This window comes from Micropterus dolomieu, linkage group LG06 (genome assembly GCF_021292245.1).
Source record: "Micropterus dolomieu isolate WLL.071019.BEF.003 ecotype Adirondacks linkage group LG06, ASM2129224v1, whole genome shotgun sequence".
Taxonomy (NCBI): Eukaryota; Metazoa; Chordata; class Actinopteri; order Centrarchiformes; family Centrarchidae; genus Micropterus; species Micropterus dolomieu.
The window spans coordinates 21641460-21660539 of NC_060155.1; the positions used below are offsets into that span (position 1 = coordinate 21641460).

Consider the following 19080-nt stretch of genomic DNA (forward strand, 5'->3'; position numbering starts at 1 on the left):
GGGGGGGGGGGGGGGGGGGGGGGGGGGGGGGGCGGGTGTTCACAGCGGAGAGGCAAGCAGCAGCGTCGCAGCGGCGCTACAACAAGAGCGGCTTTCGGGCTTTGTTTTGTGGATGTGAATGAGCTCCATCACCTCCTTCAGAAATGTGGACGGATATAAGGACGTTGCTACTTTTTCATTCGTTAGTCTTGAGGCTTCATTTCTCGGAAGGTCAGTGGTGTTGTTTTTGTTTTCCTGCATATGAGACGTTAGTGAAATAAAATATAAACCGTAGTGTGTGTGTGTCTGTGTGTGTGTAAGATGGGCTGTAGAGGTGAGAGACTGGAAGCGCTGCCTGTGCCAAGAGAGAAAAGACCAAAAATAAAATCACTTTTCTCTCTCATTAATACATCAGAATTTGGCTTATTGAATTTGAATGTTTAATATCTTGGTCGTTCAAGCAATTACTGGGGGGGGGTGGGCTCTGCGTATCTGTCATGTGCTTCTTGGCTGTGAGCATCCATAGGCTACTGCATCAGGTAGTAGTAGCCCAGACTGAATCTTTGTCTTCATGTTGGGGAGAATTATGTCCCTCCTCTGCTGCCATTCCCCTCTTTCCCCCGAAGAGTTTTTAACAATGTTGGAAAAAGTAGATCAATAACTGAAAGAAAACAGACCACAACGCTCCCATCGCCTCAGCCAATTGACCTGAATGAATGCTGAATATCAATTAGGCATTCATTTGCAAATGACAGTTGAACTACTAGCGGTTACTACTCCACTATATCCGTTTGTTGCTGATCCATCTGGACACTCTTCTCCCCTCTTTTTATTTTTTCCCCCAGCAACGGATGAGTGTGAGGATGGACAGTTTCAGTGCAACAACAAAAGGTGTATACCGACCATCTGGAGGTGCGACGACGATGACGACTGCTCAGACAACAGTGATGAAGAAAACTGTCGTAAGTGTTAAAATCAGTGGAGACATTAAACGAGGTCTGTTAACTGTGAAAAAGACCCGCTACGATTAAGGTGTTGTGCAGTTATCACAATAAATGGAAATAATTAGTTAAAAATGTATCAAAATAGAACAAAATTGTATTCAAAAAATAGATAATAGGTCACCAGAACTCCTCCCTTCCATTACCTTTTTTTCCCAGTGCCACCCACCCATAACAATTAACGGTGTTAAAATCTGCACTAAAACATAAAAGCATCCCATTGTATTCATATGATCTTAGATAGGCCTAGTCCATTTAGTAGTTTTTCTATCCATGTAAAAAGTTTAAAAACGGATTAAATTTAAATAATTAATCTAATCAAGAGACAATACCTGGATCTGCTCCCATCAGCTATCCATTAGAGCTTGAAGAATGGTCTGCTCTTGACTAGAGTGTATTGAAGCTCCTTTATCTTAATGAGCTGTATTTCCTCATAATGTTTAACAGTTATGAACCAGAAAATGCAACCCATATCTGCCCCTAGGTTTCTCTCCTCTCATAATTTCTTATTATTTTCATGGTGGTTTTGCTATTCTATTAGCATTCTAGCTTTTTAAAAAAATCTATTTGCTCATTGTGCAGGACAGTGCTCTATATTTAGGGAACCATAAAAGCTTTCAGAGTTATAAAGAGGCAAACATAAAATCATATTTTGAGTGGGGATTAGGCGTGTGTGTGTGTGTGCGGCTCAGGCCCAGAGTATGTGCAGGTGATTTTATCCCTACTACATACATAGAAAGCTCAACAAGCATGTTTTTTTAAATAAGTGTTGACTGGATGGAACCATTTTCCTGTCATCTTCAAATAAAAAGCTGTCCAGCTGAGAGACAGATTGCGTAGTGCATCCGCCTAGTGCACAAACCTCTGACAGGTATCTGGGATATGTTGTTTTATGCTGAAATAATAGAATTCCACTTTCATTTCTGACTGCAAGCCAGTGGCCTATATTTTGGAAGAATGGTCGTCCTGAAACCACTGAAGTTGTGCCAAAGCTGAATCCAAGCTCTGCATGTGTGCCATGCAGCTATGTTCTTTTGTGTCTTGGTTAATTGTGGCTTGGGAGGAATTCTTGCCCCTCCCCACACATGCATGCATACATACAGTGCATACCCTGTATTTTTCCTCACACGTCTTTCTGTCTTTGTTTGTTTCTGTCTCTTTCTCCCACAAACACCCAAACACACAGACCTGTTGTGTACAACCGCCTTGTGGTTCGTCTGTGTGTTAGTCTGGAGGTGTTGCCATTGTTACCCTGTCTCTGAGGCCAGCAGGACGAGTCCTCAGGCATGCCAAAGAAAGCCGGTCATTTGGAACATCTTTGCACCTAAAACATTTATGTGTCACTGCTACACACACACACACACACACATGATTAACACACACACACACACACACACACACACACACACACACACACACACACACACACACACACGTGATGTTTGGAGAAAACCATTACTCTGTCAGGCTTTATTTTGTCTGTATTTCTTTTATGAATGAAATAGGAAATTGTCAGTGAGGTTGTATTACCCCCTGTGTGTGTGTGTTTTTCATCAGACAGAGCTTCTGACACATTTAGGCTTTGAGTGAAAACACTCCTCATGAAAGCCTTTTAAGCTGAGACTACTGTCAACTCACCATTTGATGATTATGACAAAATTACATGCCATTATATTAGAGAGTGGCCTTCACTCTGTGTCAATTTCTTTCCCTCGTGTAGCTTATTGTATGTGCGTGGGTAGGCAGATGAGGCTGGTTGGCCTGCGCAGAGTCAGATCTGTGTCTCTGCACTGGCATCCTTGTAGCGTTGGAGCACTGATTGGTTAACGATATTAGCTGATCAACTTTTTACTGTTTGATTTGGAGAAGAGGTTCTCTGGCACACTGTGCAACTCTGGCAATGTTTAATTAATGTGTTACTGTTGAAGTCATCCTCAGCTGTAGCTTCTGTAAACTCCTTTTCTATTTCTATGTCTGAGAAGGCAAAAAGACAGAGGGACAGACAGTGTTGTGCGGTGAAGTGTAAACCTGTACAACATATGCTGCACAGAGGGAGAGTGTGGTAAGGATTTAGCTTGTACACACAGCAAATCCTGTGCAGGAATTACAGTTACTTTCTTGTTGACTATGAAGTGGTGGCATTTTTAAATTAAGTTTCCGAGCAGTTGAACGGATAGTCTCACTTTTTATTCTATTTGTATTCACAATATATTTTTTTTTACGACACAGTGCCAAGCCCAAGAATCTCGTGACTGAATGTGTGCAACAGACCACATGGTTATAAAATATGCTGACAGCAAGAAACCTTTGCTGCAGCTCTTTAATTAACGTGCCAGTGTCACCTTATTTCTAACCTGACAGGTGCTTGTGGGTGAACCTCACAGAACAGGTGCAAAGCTCTTAAAACACTATTATTGCTCATACCAGTAAAATACCCTTTATGCACCATAAGCCTCCTCTATCCACCACCCTGTTTCTGTTAACCCCATCCCCCCACCAGTCAACCCCCAGACTGCACGCCCATCACCATCCCCCATCATCCAGACTCTATTCCCTACTGACCAGTCACTCGCTGCATGCACCCATACCTTCATACATGCATAATTGCACTAATAAGTATGCATGGACACAAGTATGGAGCAGACGTTTGTGAGCATTAATGCATACATACATAAACACACATGAATGCATACCAATGAACTTTTCTGACAAAGGATTGAAAAGTTGGATCCAACTAGCCATAGTAGAAACTGTATATTTTGTTTACTGGTTGCGTAACATTTCTGGGGAGGATGAGATGCAAAGCCAGCCGCCAATGCCTCTCGCCTCATCTGGAGTTGACAGCAGTGGAGGCAACAAAAGAATTCTGCCTTGAATTCAGAAAGTCAGATTTGTACCAACTCTTGACATGGAGCCGCTGTTTAATCCTCATCCTGATTATAGCAGCATATCATCCAGTTTCCATCTATCTGCATTACCTTCAAAGTCCAGCCTGTCCACTTGACTTCTTTCTCATCCTTGGATATGATAACAATCTATTTCATCCTTGTTCATGAATTTAACATCTATACCTGCAGGGAGGCATTTCACATCACCACGTAGCGCTCAAAGTGATCTATTGTTTTCTTCTGTGATGCTGTGTCAGCAACAAACTGTGAGCTTCCTCATTTTGTGTTTTTTTTACCTAATAAATCCGCACAACTCCTTCAAAGGCAAACTCACTTTTGAAACTGCTGGCGCTCCTTCACACCTCCTGTAGTCACTGATAATGCCTTTATTCCAAAGCCTTTCAGTGGATACAGCCTCCTCCTCTGGAGTGTTGTAACCAAAGTCCTGCCAACACGCAAAGTTTTAGAAGTGCAAAAAGTATCTCTGCACCCTTGAATATTTAATCTCTTATTCAACAGTTTTTAAACCTGAGCTACATATTGTTCAGCTTATGGTGTGTTCCATTTACCTCAGAAGTTGGAGGTCGGAGCTGGGAATGACATCACACCCAAGTTCACGGTGCTCCAGTTAAGAAGTCGGAAAATCTCGCTTGGCCAGCCGTTGTTTACAACTAGCCAGGTTAGCCATTGTTACGCCGGTTGATAAAAATGCATTGTGTGGTATTTACTCATACTAAACACAGTAGCAACACATCCACAGACAGCAGTTGGACAGCACTTTGTGTATGAAAATTTATGAGACACAAGTACACAGAAGTGCTAATAAACAGTATAAACTACAGCTTTCACTAACTGTTGCTACCCAGAGTAGCCATTTCGCATCGAGGTAGTGCGGTTCTCCCTACTTTCAAAGTCGGAAATCCGATTTAAGGGAGCGTTCCCTTTGAAATTTCCGACTTTGTACTCGGAAATTCCGACTTCCCACGTCAAATGGAACGCACCATTACGTCTGACACCAGTTGAGGAAAAGATGTAAATCCAATGTGCAGGTGTCTTTTATTTATGTTGTTGTCTCAGGTACATGGTATGTTTTTTGGATGTTCCCTTCTTACACAGTCTGTAAATTGGATAGATAATCTAAGATTAGTTTTGGCTTCAAAACCGTATTCTTGCTTTTCTATAGAGCTTCTTGCTGTGTTCCAGCTGGGAAGAGGTAATGCCATGCCAACTGAAAGGCATCATAGCCCTTTCTGCTTTAAAATGCTTCAGGTATTGCTGTGGATACAATGAGAATGACAATTAAGCTATTCAGTGCCTCTCATTATGGGATTTGCTTTTTGTGTTGCTCATCTGTTGCTTATGGTTAAATTTTTCCAACCGCCCTTTTCAAAAATAGGAAAGGGGTTACTTTCAGAAATCTCTCCAGACCTCCAAATGCACACTTATACTGTTTTCATGGCACCTGTTTGGAGCCAGTTTGGCTCCACTACCATCTACCATATAGCTGCCGTTTTCTTGTTTTCTTTTCTTTTCATTTCATTTCTTTTTTTTCATTTCTGTCATGTCAGCAACGGAATACAACAAAAACTAAATCATGAGTTCATAGTGAAACTTGCAGCATCATGACTCTGTTTTCTTTGGCACGCTGTGCTGACTGAAGCACAAACACACCTCTTCGATTTGAGTACTTATGGCTTGGTTTTTATTGCTTGGGCAAGTTCTTCTCTTCTGTGTGGACACAACCCTGCCAAGCTAGTTGATTATACACGGGGAAGCAGTCTGGCCACCTGCAGGGATCTACTTGTAAATGCAGAAGAATAATACAGTAACTTGTGATGTTCTGCTTTGTGTCATAAAGGTTTCAGGAAAAGAGAGGGAGAACAGCTTGTGTTTTTGACGTATCCATTTTGAATTTATCTTGTTTTTTGTGCATGTAAATTCCCCCAGTCTTTGCCTCTGCTTGTCTGTGTTATGTGAAGGGAAGTATTTGACAGTGGAGAAGTGAGGGGTTGATGATGTGGAAAAACAAAGAGAGCGGGATAAAAACGAGTGAAGTTGAAGTGATAGAAAGTGGGGAGAGAAATAATTTTGACCTGCAGGGTGATTCAGAGAAGTTGTTTGTATTCTTATCAAATTCTCTCCATAATCTCTATGGCTACTGGCAGCTGTACACAGCATGGAAAGGATTATGCCTTTATCTCCCCACTCAATGAGGCATGTTTTCCATTGGGTCTGTGGTCAATTTATGTTCTGTTAACTCACTCACTTGTGGTTCACATAATCATGACAGAGCCTTAATTAGTGTACCAATTTTTAATAGGCTGGATAAAGGAAAGCTTTTATGGCAAAAAGGGCTGAATTTATAAATTAAGTCAAATTGACCTTGATTCTATCATCTGTACCTTTTTAAAAATCTGTTTTCTTTTAAGCAAGAAGCTCCGAAGGTCTGTGTTGATTCCTTGATAGGAATATCAAGTCAGCTAATTGCACACAATTTTTCAAAATAGGACAAAGCCTTTATTGGACATATTTGTGGAAACAGCATCTATGCTTCAACCTTCTAGATGGGTGTTTTCCTTTGCAGCGGTTTACTGAGAGTTTACTTAGTGCTGGCAATGCTAAATAACTTTTGTGATGCTGCTGACATGAGCATGTCTCAGCCCTGTATAGGCTACGACTGTTGATACGAGGTAGTGTCAATTTGTGTTTCGTTAGCGATTTAAAAAAATCTATGACAATGCAAAGTTTTTTATAATAATAATAATTGCAATAAATGCATTAAATAAGTAATTGTGTTATTGTCAAATAGTTAACAAAGTAATACCATGTGTGTGTGCAACTGTGTTTGTTAGCTTGGTCTCTGGCCCTACTGGCCTACTGCCCTGTGTCTGCATGTCTCAAAGCCAGCTTTCACAAAGTGATCATCAAGAAGTCTGCAATTGAGCTATTATCTCAGATTAGTGCGTGTCGCTAAGCAAAGATGCTGAGAAAGAGAGAGAGAGAGAGGATGAGCCAGAGAGAGAGAGGGGTATTAATGTTGGGGGTATAAAACATCACTTAGCCTCAGCCGCTTGCCTTTTATCTGTCATGTACTTATCCCGCATTCCACAAAAGAAAGCATTTGTTTGCATAATTTTAAACATTACACCTCCTAGAAATCTCTGTTAATTTCAAAGGATAAAAAGCAGATATTTCTCTGGGGACACTCTTAGCAGTGTGTCTTGCCTCATGAAAAATGTTGTTTCAGCTTAGTTGAATCATTGAAAACTGCCGTGGAATTAAAACCACAGCATAAACTGTAGTCTGAGCAACACTGGTTTCTAAACAGAATAATCTTGTTCCAACACTAGCCTTAAACTTCACTTGTTTCCAAGTCAACTAAGACTTCATTGTGCCTTTATTTGAAACATGTTTAAAAACTGTTTTTTGAATGAAAAAGGTATCAAATACAAGATTTTGCATCACATGCCTCATGACTAACTGGATCACTCTTACTTCCATTTTATGTTCCTTTCTAACATATTTAGAGCTTCGCTGATTGTCAATTAACGCTGCAAAATGAGTTCTAGCAGCACAACAGGGTGCCTGAAACACTAGTAAATGTCAAGTAAAAGGTTGCGGGCGTCAGACAGTTTTATCCATTCACGACATACACAGTCTGTGTATGCATCTAGTGACATGTTTTTCTTTAGTAAGTTGAAAGCTCAGCTAGTTTTGAAATCCCAACTTTCGGTTTACATGAAAATGTTACAGATAAAGTGATGCTGCTACACACGGCTGTAGTTTTTGTAGCAGTTATTCAGTAGCAGCAGTGAAATGAACCCAGGTTCGCTTGAAAATCGATAAGGCACATGCTGGATGTTTGAGCGAGGCTGCCTGCTCTGTGAATACGGGCCTTGGGGCCACAGGCATTCAGGCAGACAGCGCCTTTCACCCAGAATCACTGTCAGAAAAAACAGACTCAGAAGGGAAGATGTTGGCATACATTGCAAGAACTGTGGCCCTTTGCAACTTGTGACTCATTTTTGTGAAAAATGCCACTTCATGTGACTCAACAGGCGGGATTGTGAATCTCTGCTGACAGCTCCGGGGATGTTAGGATTGGCTGAGTGTGGCTGTGAGTCTCAACTTTATTTTGATTTATCTGTTTGTGGATGAGTACACACACTCATCACAGACCTACAGAGAACATTAATGCCACTCTGAAGTCAAGCCAGGGTAAAAGAGACCGTCAGCAGCGAGTGTGGTAGTGAATTGGAATGATGAGCAAATGGCTGTGACACAGCAACCAAAGCCCTCAGTCGCCTTCTCTTTTAGTGATGATTCAGAGTAGACAGATGAATTATGAGCGTCACCTCCACTCATAGACGTAGCAATAATTCCCTCCTCTTGCCCAGCTACACAGTGACTCATTACATTGCCACCATCACAATATTAAAGCTTTACCTGCTCTGAAATCACTCCACCTGCCTACATGTCACAACCATCACACACCCACTAGACACATTGTGCCTGGCTAAAAATGAACTGTGGCCAACCCATTCCTTCTAAAGGGCCATGAAGGTGTAAAGACAAAGGGACTGAACAATGGTCAGACAGATGCAGTAACAGTTGAGAGATTCAGTAAGTCTTTACTATCATTCTTCAATGTAAATGTACTCTTTGGTTCTGCAACTACAATAATCAAGACTTAAATAATACTATTGAAATAGTTGTTGATTCATTTTCAATGCTCAATTAATCCATTTTTATCAACTAATCCTAGCATCATGTTTACATGTTAAGTTATTGTGGTTTACAGTTCTTAAAGTGGAATGAAAATGAGTTGGGACATTTGATTTTTACCATTATATGATCTTTGATAGTAAATCTCATTAACATTCTGTATAGTCAGAGATGAGTGTGATAATTATGGCAGTATTAATTTTGATTATATCTCCACCCCTAGTTATGGTCTGCCCAAGCAGGACAGAATAGCTCTTTGTTTTGACATAAACTCTGTGTAATTTCATGGAAACCCCAATTAAATCACATTTTCATAACAATGTGTTACAGCTGGAGTGAGCACCATGGGTCTCCCTGATGCTGCCCATTTCTGTTTGATTTTGAAGAAATATACATATACACCTTACATTCAACAGTCAGTGTGTGTATTTTTTAATGGCTCAGCTCTTCATTATGGAGCATCTGCTGAAAAAAGTATGTGGGGACAAAAGATTTTCAGAAGGTTTTTAGACATTGTAGGAGTAAAGCCGAATTAGCTTACTGTACCTTGGGAATGATTTGCGATTCATTTTATGCACAAATGCAGAATTTATGAGCTAAACCAAAGTTAAATGGCAGTTAAATAGAGTCAAACATTATATTAACTGAACAATGATAGCAAATAAGAATCAGCCTGAGACTAATTTACTCAGCAGTAGATTTTTAAGTGTGAGTGGCCAGAATATCAAATTATGTCTCTAAAGAAACAGCCTTCCAATTAGTGGAAGAGCAGTTTTACATGGGCTGATCAAATGTGTCCAATGTCCAGTCTATAGACTAGATGCTTCACGCTGTGCTCAGTGTTGATCTGCCAGAAAGAAAATGTGACCCTTTATGAATGGCGGAATATAACATATCAGGCTCTGTGTGCAGAGCACAGAGCTTTTCTGCACAGCAGCTTTTGTCACAGTCCTCTGCAGGCCTATTTTTGTTTTTAAACAAAACACTTTGACTCGTCGGAAATTTGGATTTTAGAACAGTAGCCACCATTTTATTTTTTTAGTTTTCCTTGACATGTTCAATCATATATTGATACACATATAAAATGTGTTGTGCAAGGGCATCAAAGTGGTTGAAAAGTGGTGGGGACATCAGGGCTCAGATTAGGAGTGTGATGATACATAACATACAGAAATATTTGAAGCTGATCAGCGGGTTGTCTGGGGGTCCTCCCACAGAAGATTTAGAGCATTAAACTCGTAATCTTCAGCATTCTGGAGACATTTTCTGCTCCAATTTATTTCATTTATTTTGAAAATGTCTTTTTTGTATGAAGGGAAACTATATTTAAATTGCATTGCAAGTTTTCTTATTGTGCAAATAAAATTTTCTCAAAGAATTTTCACTTTTTAGTTTCTTGCTTACAATTTTCAGAACATTTTTAAAAAATGCTTTCAAAAAGTGATGGGGACAAAATCAGCCATTTCAAAATGTGGTGGGGACATGTCCCCAGCGTCCCCAGTGTAAATGACACCTATGGTTTTGTGGAAGATTCACATGGAATAACAGTGTTAGTATCAGTCTTTTGTCATGATTTCAAGATAAATATCAATGTACAAAAACCCTTTTGCCTAATCTTCCTAAATGCTGTAGGTGGTACTTTATTTTGAATTTGAAATCACATAACTTTCTCCATCATTTTTAACTTTAATCACAGTATAATATGAAGCTTTTAATAGATTTCTGCAGTCCCTTCGGTTTGAATTTGTAAAGCTTGTTTTTAAATCATTGGTTATATAATAATTTAATACTAATCCAAGATTCATCCTGACTGTGTGTTAATACAGAAGTTGTAGCTCAGTACCACAGCTGAAGTTTTCTTGAAAGTGGTAGGAAACATAATGCTGATAGAAAGCAGAGGAGTGGGAAATGTTCTCTGGCAAGGTTTCTCTGTGTTGTGCCTGACCTCATGTGCTTTGGGGAGGCATATTGTGATCAAAGCTCGATAGCTAAGCTTGGCCTAGAGATAGATACGTTGTAAATGCATGGCCATCGTCTGCTCACATGCACACACAAACAGGCATGCACAGTCACGCACTAAAACATACTCATGGAACAGCTTGGTATACACAGCAGAGTGTGGGATGTTTTATTGGTATGTGCGTACCTATTGTGCACAAAAAATGATGTAATCTCTTGTGACAGGGATCACCAGAGAAAGAAGAACAAGAGTGATGGAGATGGCAGAACAATAAAAGGAGAGAAAGAGGAGGCGTTATAGAGGCGAGCCAAGCGGTGTTGTAAGGGAGCGGGGTGGAAGCAAGGATCAACAATGCTGCAGTGTCATTGATTTTAGAGTGCTTGTTTTGCAGTATGGTTGTGATGCAGATCAGATAAAGGGTGGCAGGGAAGCCCATTAAAAATCAAGTGTAGTCTCTCCTTGAAAAAGGTCGGAAAGTTGAGGATATGTTTTTGTCTTTCGCAGCCCAATCTCGATGTACGTAGTGAACAGCAAGAGAGTAACTACAGATATATAAGGAGAACAGACACCAAAGCAACAGGTCAACAAAGTAAATGAGACAAAAAGACAGGTGAAACCTAGTCTAGCCAGAAGACAACATTTAAAGCAATGGCACCCATTTGGCTTGAATGAAGACAAGCAGAGCATCTTTATGGGAGTCTCCAACTCACTGCAGAACATCTGCTCATCCTATCAGACAGCCAGACTGCTGGGAACACCTGGCGTATGTGCAGCTTTCCTGCTCTACTTACAATGCTGTTTGAAGTGCATTTTCTGTATTTAACTATCAGTCAAAACGCTGGCAAATCAGGCGTTCTTTATCTTCATTTAAAACAACATAGTTTATGTATTTGAAATTGAGCCAAAACAGACAATAGCGAGCTCCGGTACATAAGCACTTCAGTCTATTATACAACCGAACAGCAGAACCTTATAAACTGCATAAATACTAAAATACAAGGTGACAGCCCTGCTGTAATTACTGCCTTTGTGAACTCTTAACAAAATCTAATAATTTGGATCCTAAAAAAGTTGCAGGATTATTATACTAGACTCCTGAACCTACTCTAAAATCACTGTAGCTTTTAATTTGTAGTGCTCCGCAAAGGCCTGTTACTGGTTTGTATCTAAACAGCAGAAACCTCACTTTTGCATACAGTACAGTACCACGGCCTACTTTGAATCTCGACACCACATATGTTATTACAGGGTAGAAATAGCAGCAAAAATGCCCCAGAAAAAAAACCTTCATTAAATTGCCTTATGCAACAGGAAGCTGCTATTGCAACTGAAAGCTGCAACGTGTTTCACACAATGCATTGTAAAAAATGTGATGATCTCGACATTAATGTGCATTTGTTTTATGCCAAGGGCCTGTAAATAAGGCTTTGTAAATGTTGAACTATTAAAGCCATCTCACTTTCATTTAACATTTAGAGTCACTGCCTGTGAAGAGGATTGCTTGATTGATCTACCCTGTGCTAGTCGCTAGGCGAGCATTATGACGCTTAAGCAGAAGAAAAGGATGGACTACAAACGAGCTGTTTTCAGGCAGTTCAGAGCAGTGTTTTCTGTGGGAGAAGGGAACTCCCTCTGGGCTGGACTTTGAGCTTTTTCACTTTGCGAACCTATTACATGCACAAAAAAGGTATATAACTCAATAAAGGAGAAAAAAAGCCAAAAAGCATAATATGACCTATTTAAGTAAGATTTTATGAAAGCAGCAAATTATTCGCTTCGCTTCTGTCCTATTAGTTTAAGTGAGGCCAACCTAAATGTGTAACAAATGTACCGTGCCATTAATGGAGCCATCTGAGCTTTACATGCATGAGAGAAACTGTAGCAAAGAGCGTAGTTGGTCACCCTCAGACAATCACTTGGATATGCAGTGTATTTGTTTATACTGATACTGTATGCAGCAGATACAGATGTATAGTCGTACATTGCACAAATGGAGAGAGAACTTTGTGTTTTTAGACTCGGGATGACATGAAGTATTTACAACTCCAAGTCTGTGCTTACGTGTGCTTGGTAGCAAACATCCAGACCTCCCATGCCCCCTGACCCTCAGGGCTTCAAGGTTATTTCACGATCCATTGATAAAGTATTAATCTAAAGCGTCTCTAACAACAGCTTTTGTGATGTGCCCACCCTGTACAGTAGCTGCCTTGTGCTACTTTTCTAACATTCAGTAGCTCTGGTGGTGAGAGGGAAGCCTTTAGTCACGGTCTGAGTAATCTGGTTCTATGGTGGGTGGCTGCTAGACTCTGTGATTGGACAGCGGGCAATTGATGGGCCCACACTAGAGCATATTGGCCCACACAAAGTCCATCAATAGCTGTCTGCCACTTTGTTCCTCCTGTCTGACTCCTGTGTGCTATATGTGTTAATGAGAGGGAAGAAGAAAATAAACAAAACAACAACAAAGTTTGAAGCTTGAAACAGTGAAACAGAAGGTCTGCTCGCACATGTGCAAAAGTGGGTGAATGCATGCATGTGTGTGTTTGCATGTAACCGTTGGGTTATGTTCAAAGGCAAACAGCGGCTGGGACTAAAATCTTACTGTGTCTTAATTAAGCTGCCTTGTTACTAGGGGCACATTTTCTAGAACAAGAAATTTGACCTCGGGCAGTATTACAGTTATGTTAATTTTCGTCTGCAGTGGGAAATGTGAAATCCTGCTCTCAGTGCCTTGTCACAGCAATTTGAATGCCTTAGTCTCCAGGCCAGTGAGGGTCTTTCTGAAAATTCAGTCTGCAGCTGGAATTGTGTTACGTGTCATTGGAGTCAGGTCTTTGTAAGAAAAAGAGAAAGAAGGAAGGAGAGATGGAGAAAAGAAAGAGATATGGCTCATTCTCTTTGCAGGGTAAAGGCTAATCTCCTAATTCCCATTACAGTCCCTCAGTTAGGAGACACCGTAATCCAGTGTGGCACACATTTCCATACAGAAGTGACTGTGCTGTCGGCTCTCCTAATGCATCTGGCTGCATGTGACTTCGAGTGGCAAGGTACTTTTTATCATTTATTCTTAACTCCAGACCTATTGTAAAATCACAATTTGTAATGGAAGACTACTATGAAAAATAGTGGGAATAAATCTCAATCTTTCTGAAGGCTTTTAAAGAATGACATACTTTGGGTTGCACACAAGCACTTTCATACATTACTTTATATAGTTGGAAGGTCTGAATGCAGAGACCCAAATACTCATGACACAAAGCTCTTGTCATGGATCAGAGTCCCCATTTACACCTGTGTGTCTCATATACTGTATATGTGTGTGTATATATATATATATATGTATGTATGTATGTATGTATGTATGTATGTGTATATATATATATATATATATATATGTATATATGTATGTATGTATGTATGTATGTATGTATGTATGTGTGTGTGTATATATATATATATATATACGTATATATATATATGTATGTATGTATGTGTGTATATATATATATGTATATATATATATATATATATGTATGTGTATATATATATATATATATATATATATATATATGTATGTATGTATGTATGTATGTATGTATGTATGTATGTGTGTGTGTATATATATATATATATATATATATATATATATATGTATATATATATACACATATATATGAGACACACAGGTGTAAATGTCATGGATCAGAGTCCCCATTTACACCTGTGTGTCTCATATATGTGTGTGTGTATGTATATATATATATATATATATGATATCTAGGTGCAGTTTATTCTGGCTTTAGCTTTGGCCACATATGTGTAAATTACAATCTTAATTGCATCGGTCTTTCTCTTCCAAGCACTATGCCATCGATCTGTGTTTCCCTTATCTTAATTTGAACCTAACCTTAGCCCTGACCTTAACCAGATAATCTTCTCAACGCCTATGCTTAACATAACCTAAGACCTAACTCCAGCCACAGTGGGCAGAGCTATGGCAAACATAAGGGGGAACATGCTTCAAAGAGAAAATACAAAAAACACAAGATCTGGCTACATGCAAGTCAGGGTTTATAATTCTCCAGTCAAGAGGATGGTGGTAATGGTACCTTAGGTGTTTGATGACAGATATATAACACCAGAAGAAGTAAAGTGTAGCTATTTAATTACAACAAAACAATTTAGCTAGCTGGCCAACAACTATACAGAGTATAAATTTGTTGTATTGATAGCCAGTGAGACTGTAGTTTTGCTCATTTTCATGAAATCTCACTCATGCCACTCCCTGACCGATGATTATTCAGTGGTGCACTGATCTGATAATCCCTAAAACAACACATTCTGTGTGATTATATGTGTTGAAATTGCTAGATTGGATTTCTTCTTCTCTTTATATGTGACAGGAGAAGGAAACATTATTTGTGTCACTTTAGCTGCCATTATTACAGTGGATACACTCTTGTTGCTATTTTCACAGATTGCTTACTGACCTAGTAATACTTGGGAGGAGTAACATGCATTTACGCCTTTTCAACATCTGGCTAGAATGTGTCTCATTTGCACAATGACCTTTTCCATCTCAGCTGCATGGATTTCCACACAATTGTTTTTTTTTTTAATAGATATAGCAATTAATAATGAACTTAGTTAATTTGCAAATGGCATGTTAACATGCTAAATTCAGATGGTGAACTTGATAAACAGTACCATGACCATAGCTGACAACTCTCATGAGTATTGACTTGGCTTTTCAATTATACATGCTTTAAAATTGTGAATTTCGCTGCTAAACTTACAAAATTCCTGAGGACTGAAGAGTGGTGACCTTGACCCCTGAGATGGGTACTGTCATAGGCCTACTCATAAAATAAACCAACCTCAGCAATACCTAATCTCACTCCAAACTAAATTGAAAAGTTGTCAGCTTTGACTATGACTGTGCTAACATAAGTATGTAAGCATTGTCATTGTGAACATGTTAGCAAGCTGAGGTTAGTATTTAGCTCAACTAAAGCCTCATAGAGCTGCTAGTGTGGCTATTGGTGTTTTGTAATTGTTAGCTATTTGCTTTGAACAAGACACATGAAGTAGATGAGTTCAAATGGGGTAAAATGTTTCCATCACAAACTCCTCTTAACCCACCAGCTCTTTCATTGTTGCTGACCTTATGGGTTATGTCCATCAGTCAGGTCTCAATGGTAAATGATGGCATTTGGTCCTGGAGTCATAATTACTTTTGAAAGATGGATAATGATTTTTAAGAAGAGTGTCTCCTTTGTATAACTACATTGAAACTGAGAGGAGATTGAAGTGAAGGGGGAAATCACTTTAGGATTCTCCTCATTAATTTCCATTCATCTGATTGTTCAGCAGCATAGACTCATTTCTGAGTCACACTTGTTCTTAAATTGCCATAAAAGAGGGTTAAAGGCTGTTTTGTATCTTTTTTAACCAATTCTGTAAGGTTGAATAGGAGTGAATAGAAAGATGAATGTGTGTGCCCCTGCAAAGTACAGTTTGGTTGTGTGCTGGGGCATAGGCACACTTCATACAGTATTTGTTACCCAAGATGAAGTCAAGATATTTTCTAGTCAGTATTTAAAACCTTCCTCATATGAGTACGTTTGTGCACTTAATTAATCAGTGAACTTGCACTGTGTTTTACTGTAAAATCTCACAGAGCTGATATTCTCCCCTGAGAGTTTTGTATGAGGCTTTGAAAGTTCTGTGCTTCTAATCTGTGAACTTGGATGTCAGATAAAAGTTAGTTGTATCTTTGTTGTGAAAGCTTTTATTCCAGATTTTTTTTAACTAATATCGAAATGTATGGGCAACAATAGCCTAAATGTTTAAGGTGAGGTCTTTAGAGATTGGAGATTTAAGCTCTACTTTGGAGAAAGTTCAACAGCCTGCCTTTCTCTTCCTGTCATGGTTTTGGGTTTGGGTTATTATTTTGGAATTTATTTTGGTGAATCCTTCCTTGTGTGTCTATGTTTACTTACTTCCTGTGTTTTTATGTTGTGTTGTTTTGTCTTTGTGTCATTTATATATTGTTTTCTGTTTTACTTTGTTATTTTCCTTTTCCTCTTGTTTCTGGTCACTTCACTTTCTTCTCTTGTGTTTTCCCACTGGTTAGATTGTTTGCTCCTCCCTGATAGTTTCCACCTGTACCTTATTAATCACGTTTCCTGTTGTGTAATAAGTCTGTGTCTTCCCATTGTTTAGTTCTGGAGATGTCTTTATTCAGTGTCGAGAATCTCGGCTTGTTTCCCTTGCCTTATATGTTGGATTACTGTGGATTTTGTATTTTGGTTCTCGCCTGTCTTATCTTTCTTCATGCCTTTTGAACTACCTACTTTGCCTTGGCTGTAAGTTGTTCACCCTTTTGTTAATAAACCTAGAGAACAGAACCTGCTTAGCCTGGATGTCTGACATTGGATCCAAACCCATTTTCCCTATGTCTGAACTCGGCAAACGTGACACTTTCCAAATATTGTTGAGTGTCTGCCTTCAGCAAGCTTCTGAAACCCAAGCTGTGCCATTGGAGCCACTTAGTAGCTGATATATAAATAACTTACTTTTTCTGAATAGCTGTAGGTTTAAGATGGTTTAAATTGTTTGGATGTGAAGCAAAGCATTGCTGAAAAAGATTATGTGTGTGCAGTCAAGCTTCCCTGAATCATTAAAGGTTAAAAACTAGCAGTCTGATCAATTGATCTCTTGGGAAAAGGTCTGGGTAGACCGCTGTGACTGTGATGAGAAATCCAAGACCTCAGGACTCAATAACATACAGCACAACACAAAGCAGAAGGGTGCAACCTCTGCAAAATATGTAAGTTACATTCAGCAGGATCTTGATTTGAACTCCAGGCTGCAGACTGTGGTGTTTGAGGCCAGGCAGAAGGAGCATCTGGCTGCTGTGTTGATTTGGAGTTATTCACTGAAGCGTGCAGGAGAGGTTCTGGAGGGAAGAGCAGCAATGGAAGTGTCAGCTGTTCGGCAGAAGGACCCGTAATCAAATTGTGTGTCTCCTTGTTTGCTATAGACCAGGGAGACTTTATTACCAAAAACTGTGGGGCAGGTGACTGACTGCACCAACCAGCTTGTCTCCTGTCATTTGGATAGCACTTCAGTTGTAAGGTTACCAGTTATAGATGTTCGCTTTGTTACAATTATTTGACAATATATCATTATCCAATTGTAGGGCTAACCCTGAATAGTCGAAAATTTTATGTGTCGATGGGCAGAGCCTGATTCGACTGTCAATCTCACGGTGTGTGTGTGTGTGTGTGTATGTGTGTATGTGTCGGTATGCGTGTAGTGGCAGAAGAGGAACACTTGCTGAAGAGATGGAGCCCCAGCTTCGCCGGTGTTGTGCCGAGTTGTCCGTCCCTCGTGGGACTTTAGGATTATTTATCACCATTGATGAACCACACAAAGAATATTCTATCGTTTTTAAATAGTACTTGAAATAGAACAGCATGCACGCAAAACTCTGCACAAGACCGGTAAATGTCAGGCGATCAGAGAGAAAATGGTCAACAGTAAGCCTAATTTTAGCTGTAAATGTAAGTTATACTGACTAATAAATAGAGACTGCAGCTCTGCAGCTTCTGAAGATTAAATTAGAGCTACCGTGTGTAACAATTCTTTTGCAAAGACTTGTGATTTTGTGTGTGAACTTCAGAGAATCAAGCTTTATCAAAATTAAGCTTTCAACATTTTATCTTACCGCAAGAGGCCTGGCCATCTGTCTAGCAGGATTAGTTTTATTAGGAGGTTTTGTTGTTTTTCTGCTCATTTTCTGATAAAAGTAGGAATTTGTTTGGGAGGGGGGGGCGGGAGGGCGCGCATGTGTTAGCTCCAACTGCAAAACATTGTCTGACCCTTGCCTTGGATTAAGAAACAGCAGTAGAGGCTGGTTCCTGCAAGTTCCTGCTGTTAAAATCTTACCTGCTTCCGCCTCTGCTCACATCTGCCAAAGCAGGATATTTATGTCTCCAGAGGACAAAAGGGATTGGGGCACACTGATTGATTCACAGCTTTTGATAGTGCAAACAGACTAACGATGTCTATGAAGATTCTCAGTCATCCAGGTCATAGTTATCCAACGAGGGTTAAAATGAAGGGCAACTGGACTTGGTTGAAGATACTGGAAGACGTTTCGTCCCTCATCCAAAGGACTTCTTCAGTTCTGACTGACTGGCGGGGAAACTCAGCTATTTAACCTCAGTGGGGTCGTTATCCCGGGTCATCGATGCCGCTGGTTCGTTAGTGTTCCTTGTTGCTGTGACGACAGTCGTTACAGTCGTTGAGACTACCTGTGGCCAAGACTGAACGACCATCGTTGGTATCTTCACCTGAGGCCAATAGGTTACGTTTGTTGAGTTTCCTGGGAAGTGATGAAAGGACAGCATTGTAAGTGGGGGATAAGTGGTGGCGTAGACCCCCTCCCCTGTTCAATGACGGCTTCTCGACCCTGGTGTAGATGGCTTCCTTGACACCTCTTTCAAACCATCCATCTTCT

At 39.9% G+C, this 19080-nt stretch overlaps 1 protein-coding gene across 3 annotated transcripts in view; it reads left to right on the plus strand.

Moving 5' to 3' along the window:
- The first annotated feature begins 70 nt into the window (after window positions 1-70).
- The window catches only part of LOC123972117 (low-density lipoprotein receptor-related protein 8-like), an 85292-nt gene continuing 66282 nt past the window's right edge, over window positions 71-19080 (plus strand). For all 3 annotated transcript variants that reach the window (XM_046051374.1, XM_046051372.1, XM_046051373.1), the window contains exons 1-2: window positions 71-210; window positions 825-941. In XM_046051374.1, coding sequence (XP_045907330.1) covers window positions 144-210; window positions 825-941 — 184 coding nt within the window. In that variant the 5' untranslated portion in view covers window positions 71-143. The remainder of the gene's footprint in view (window positions 211-824; window positions 942-19080) is intronic.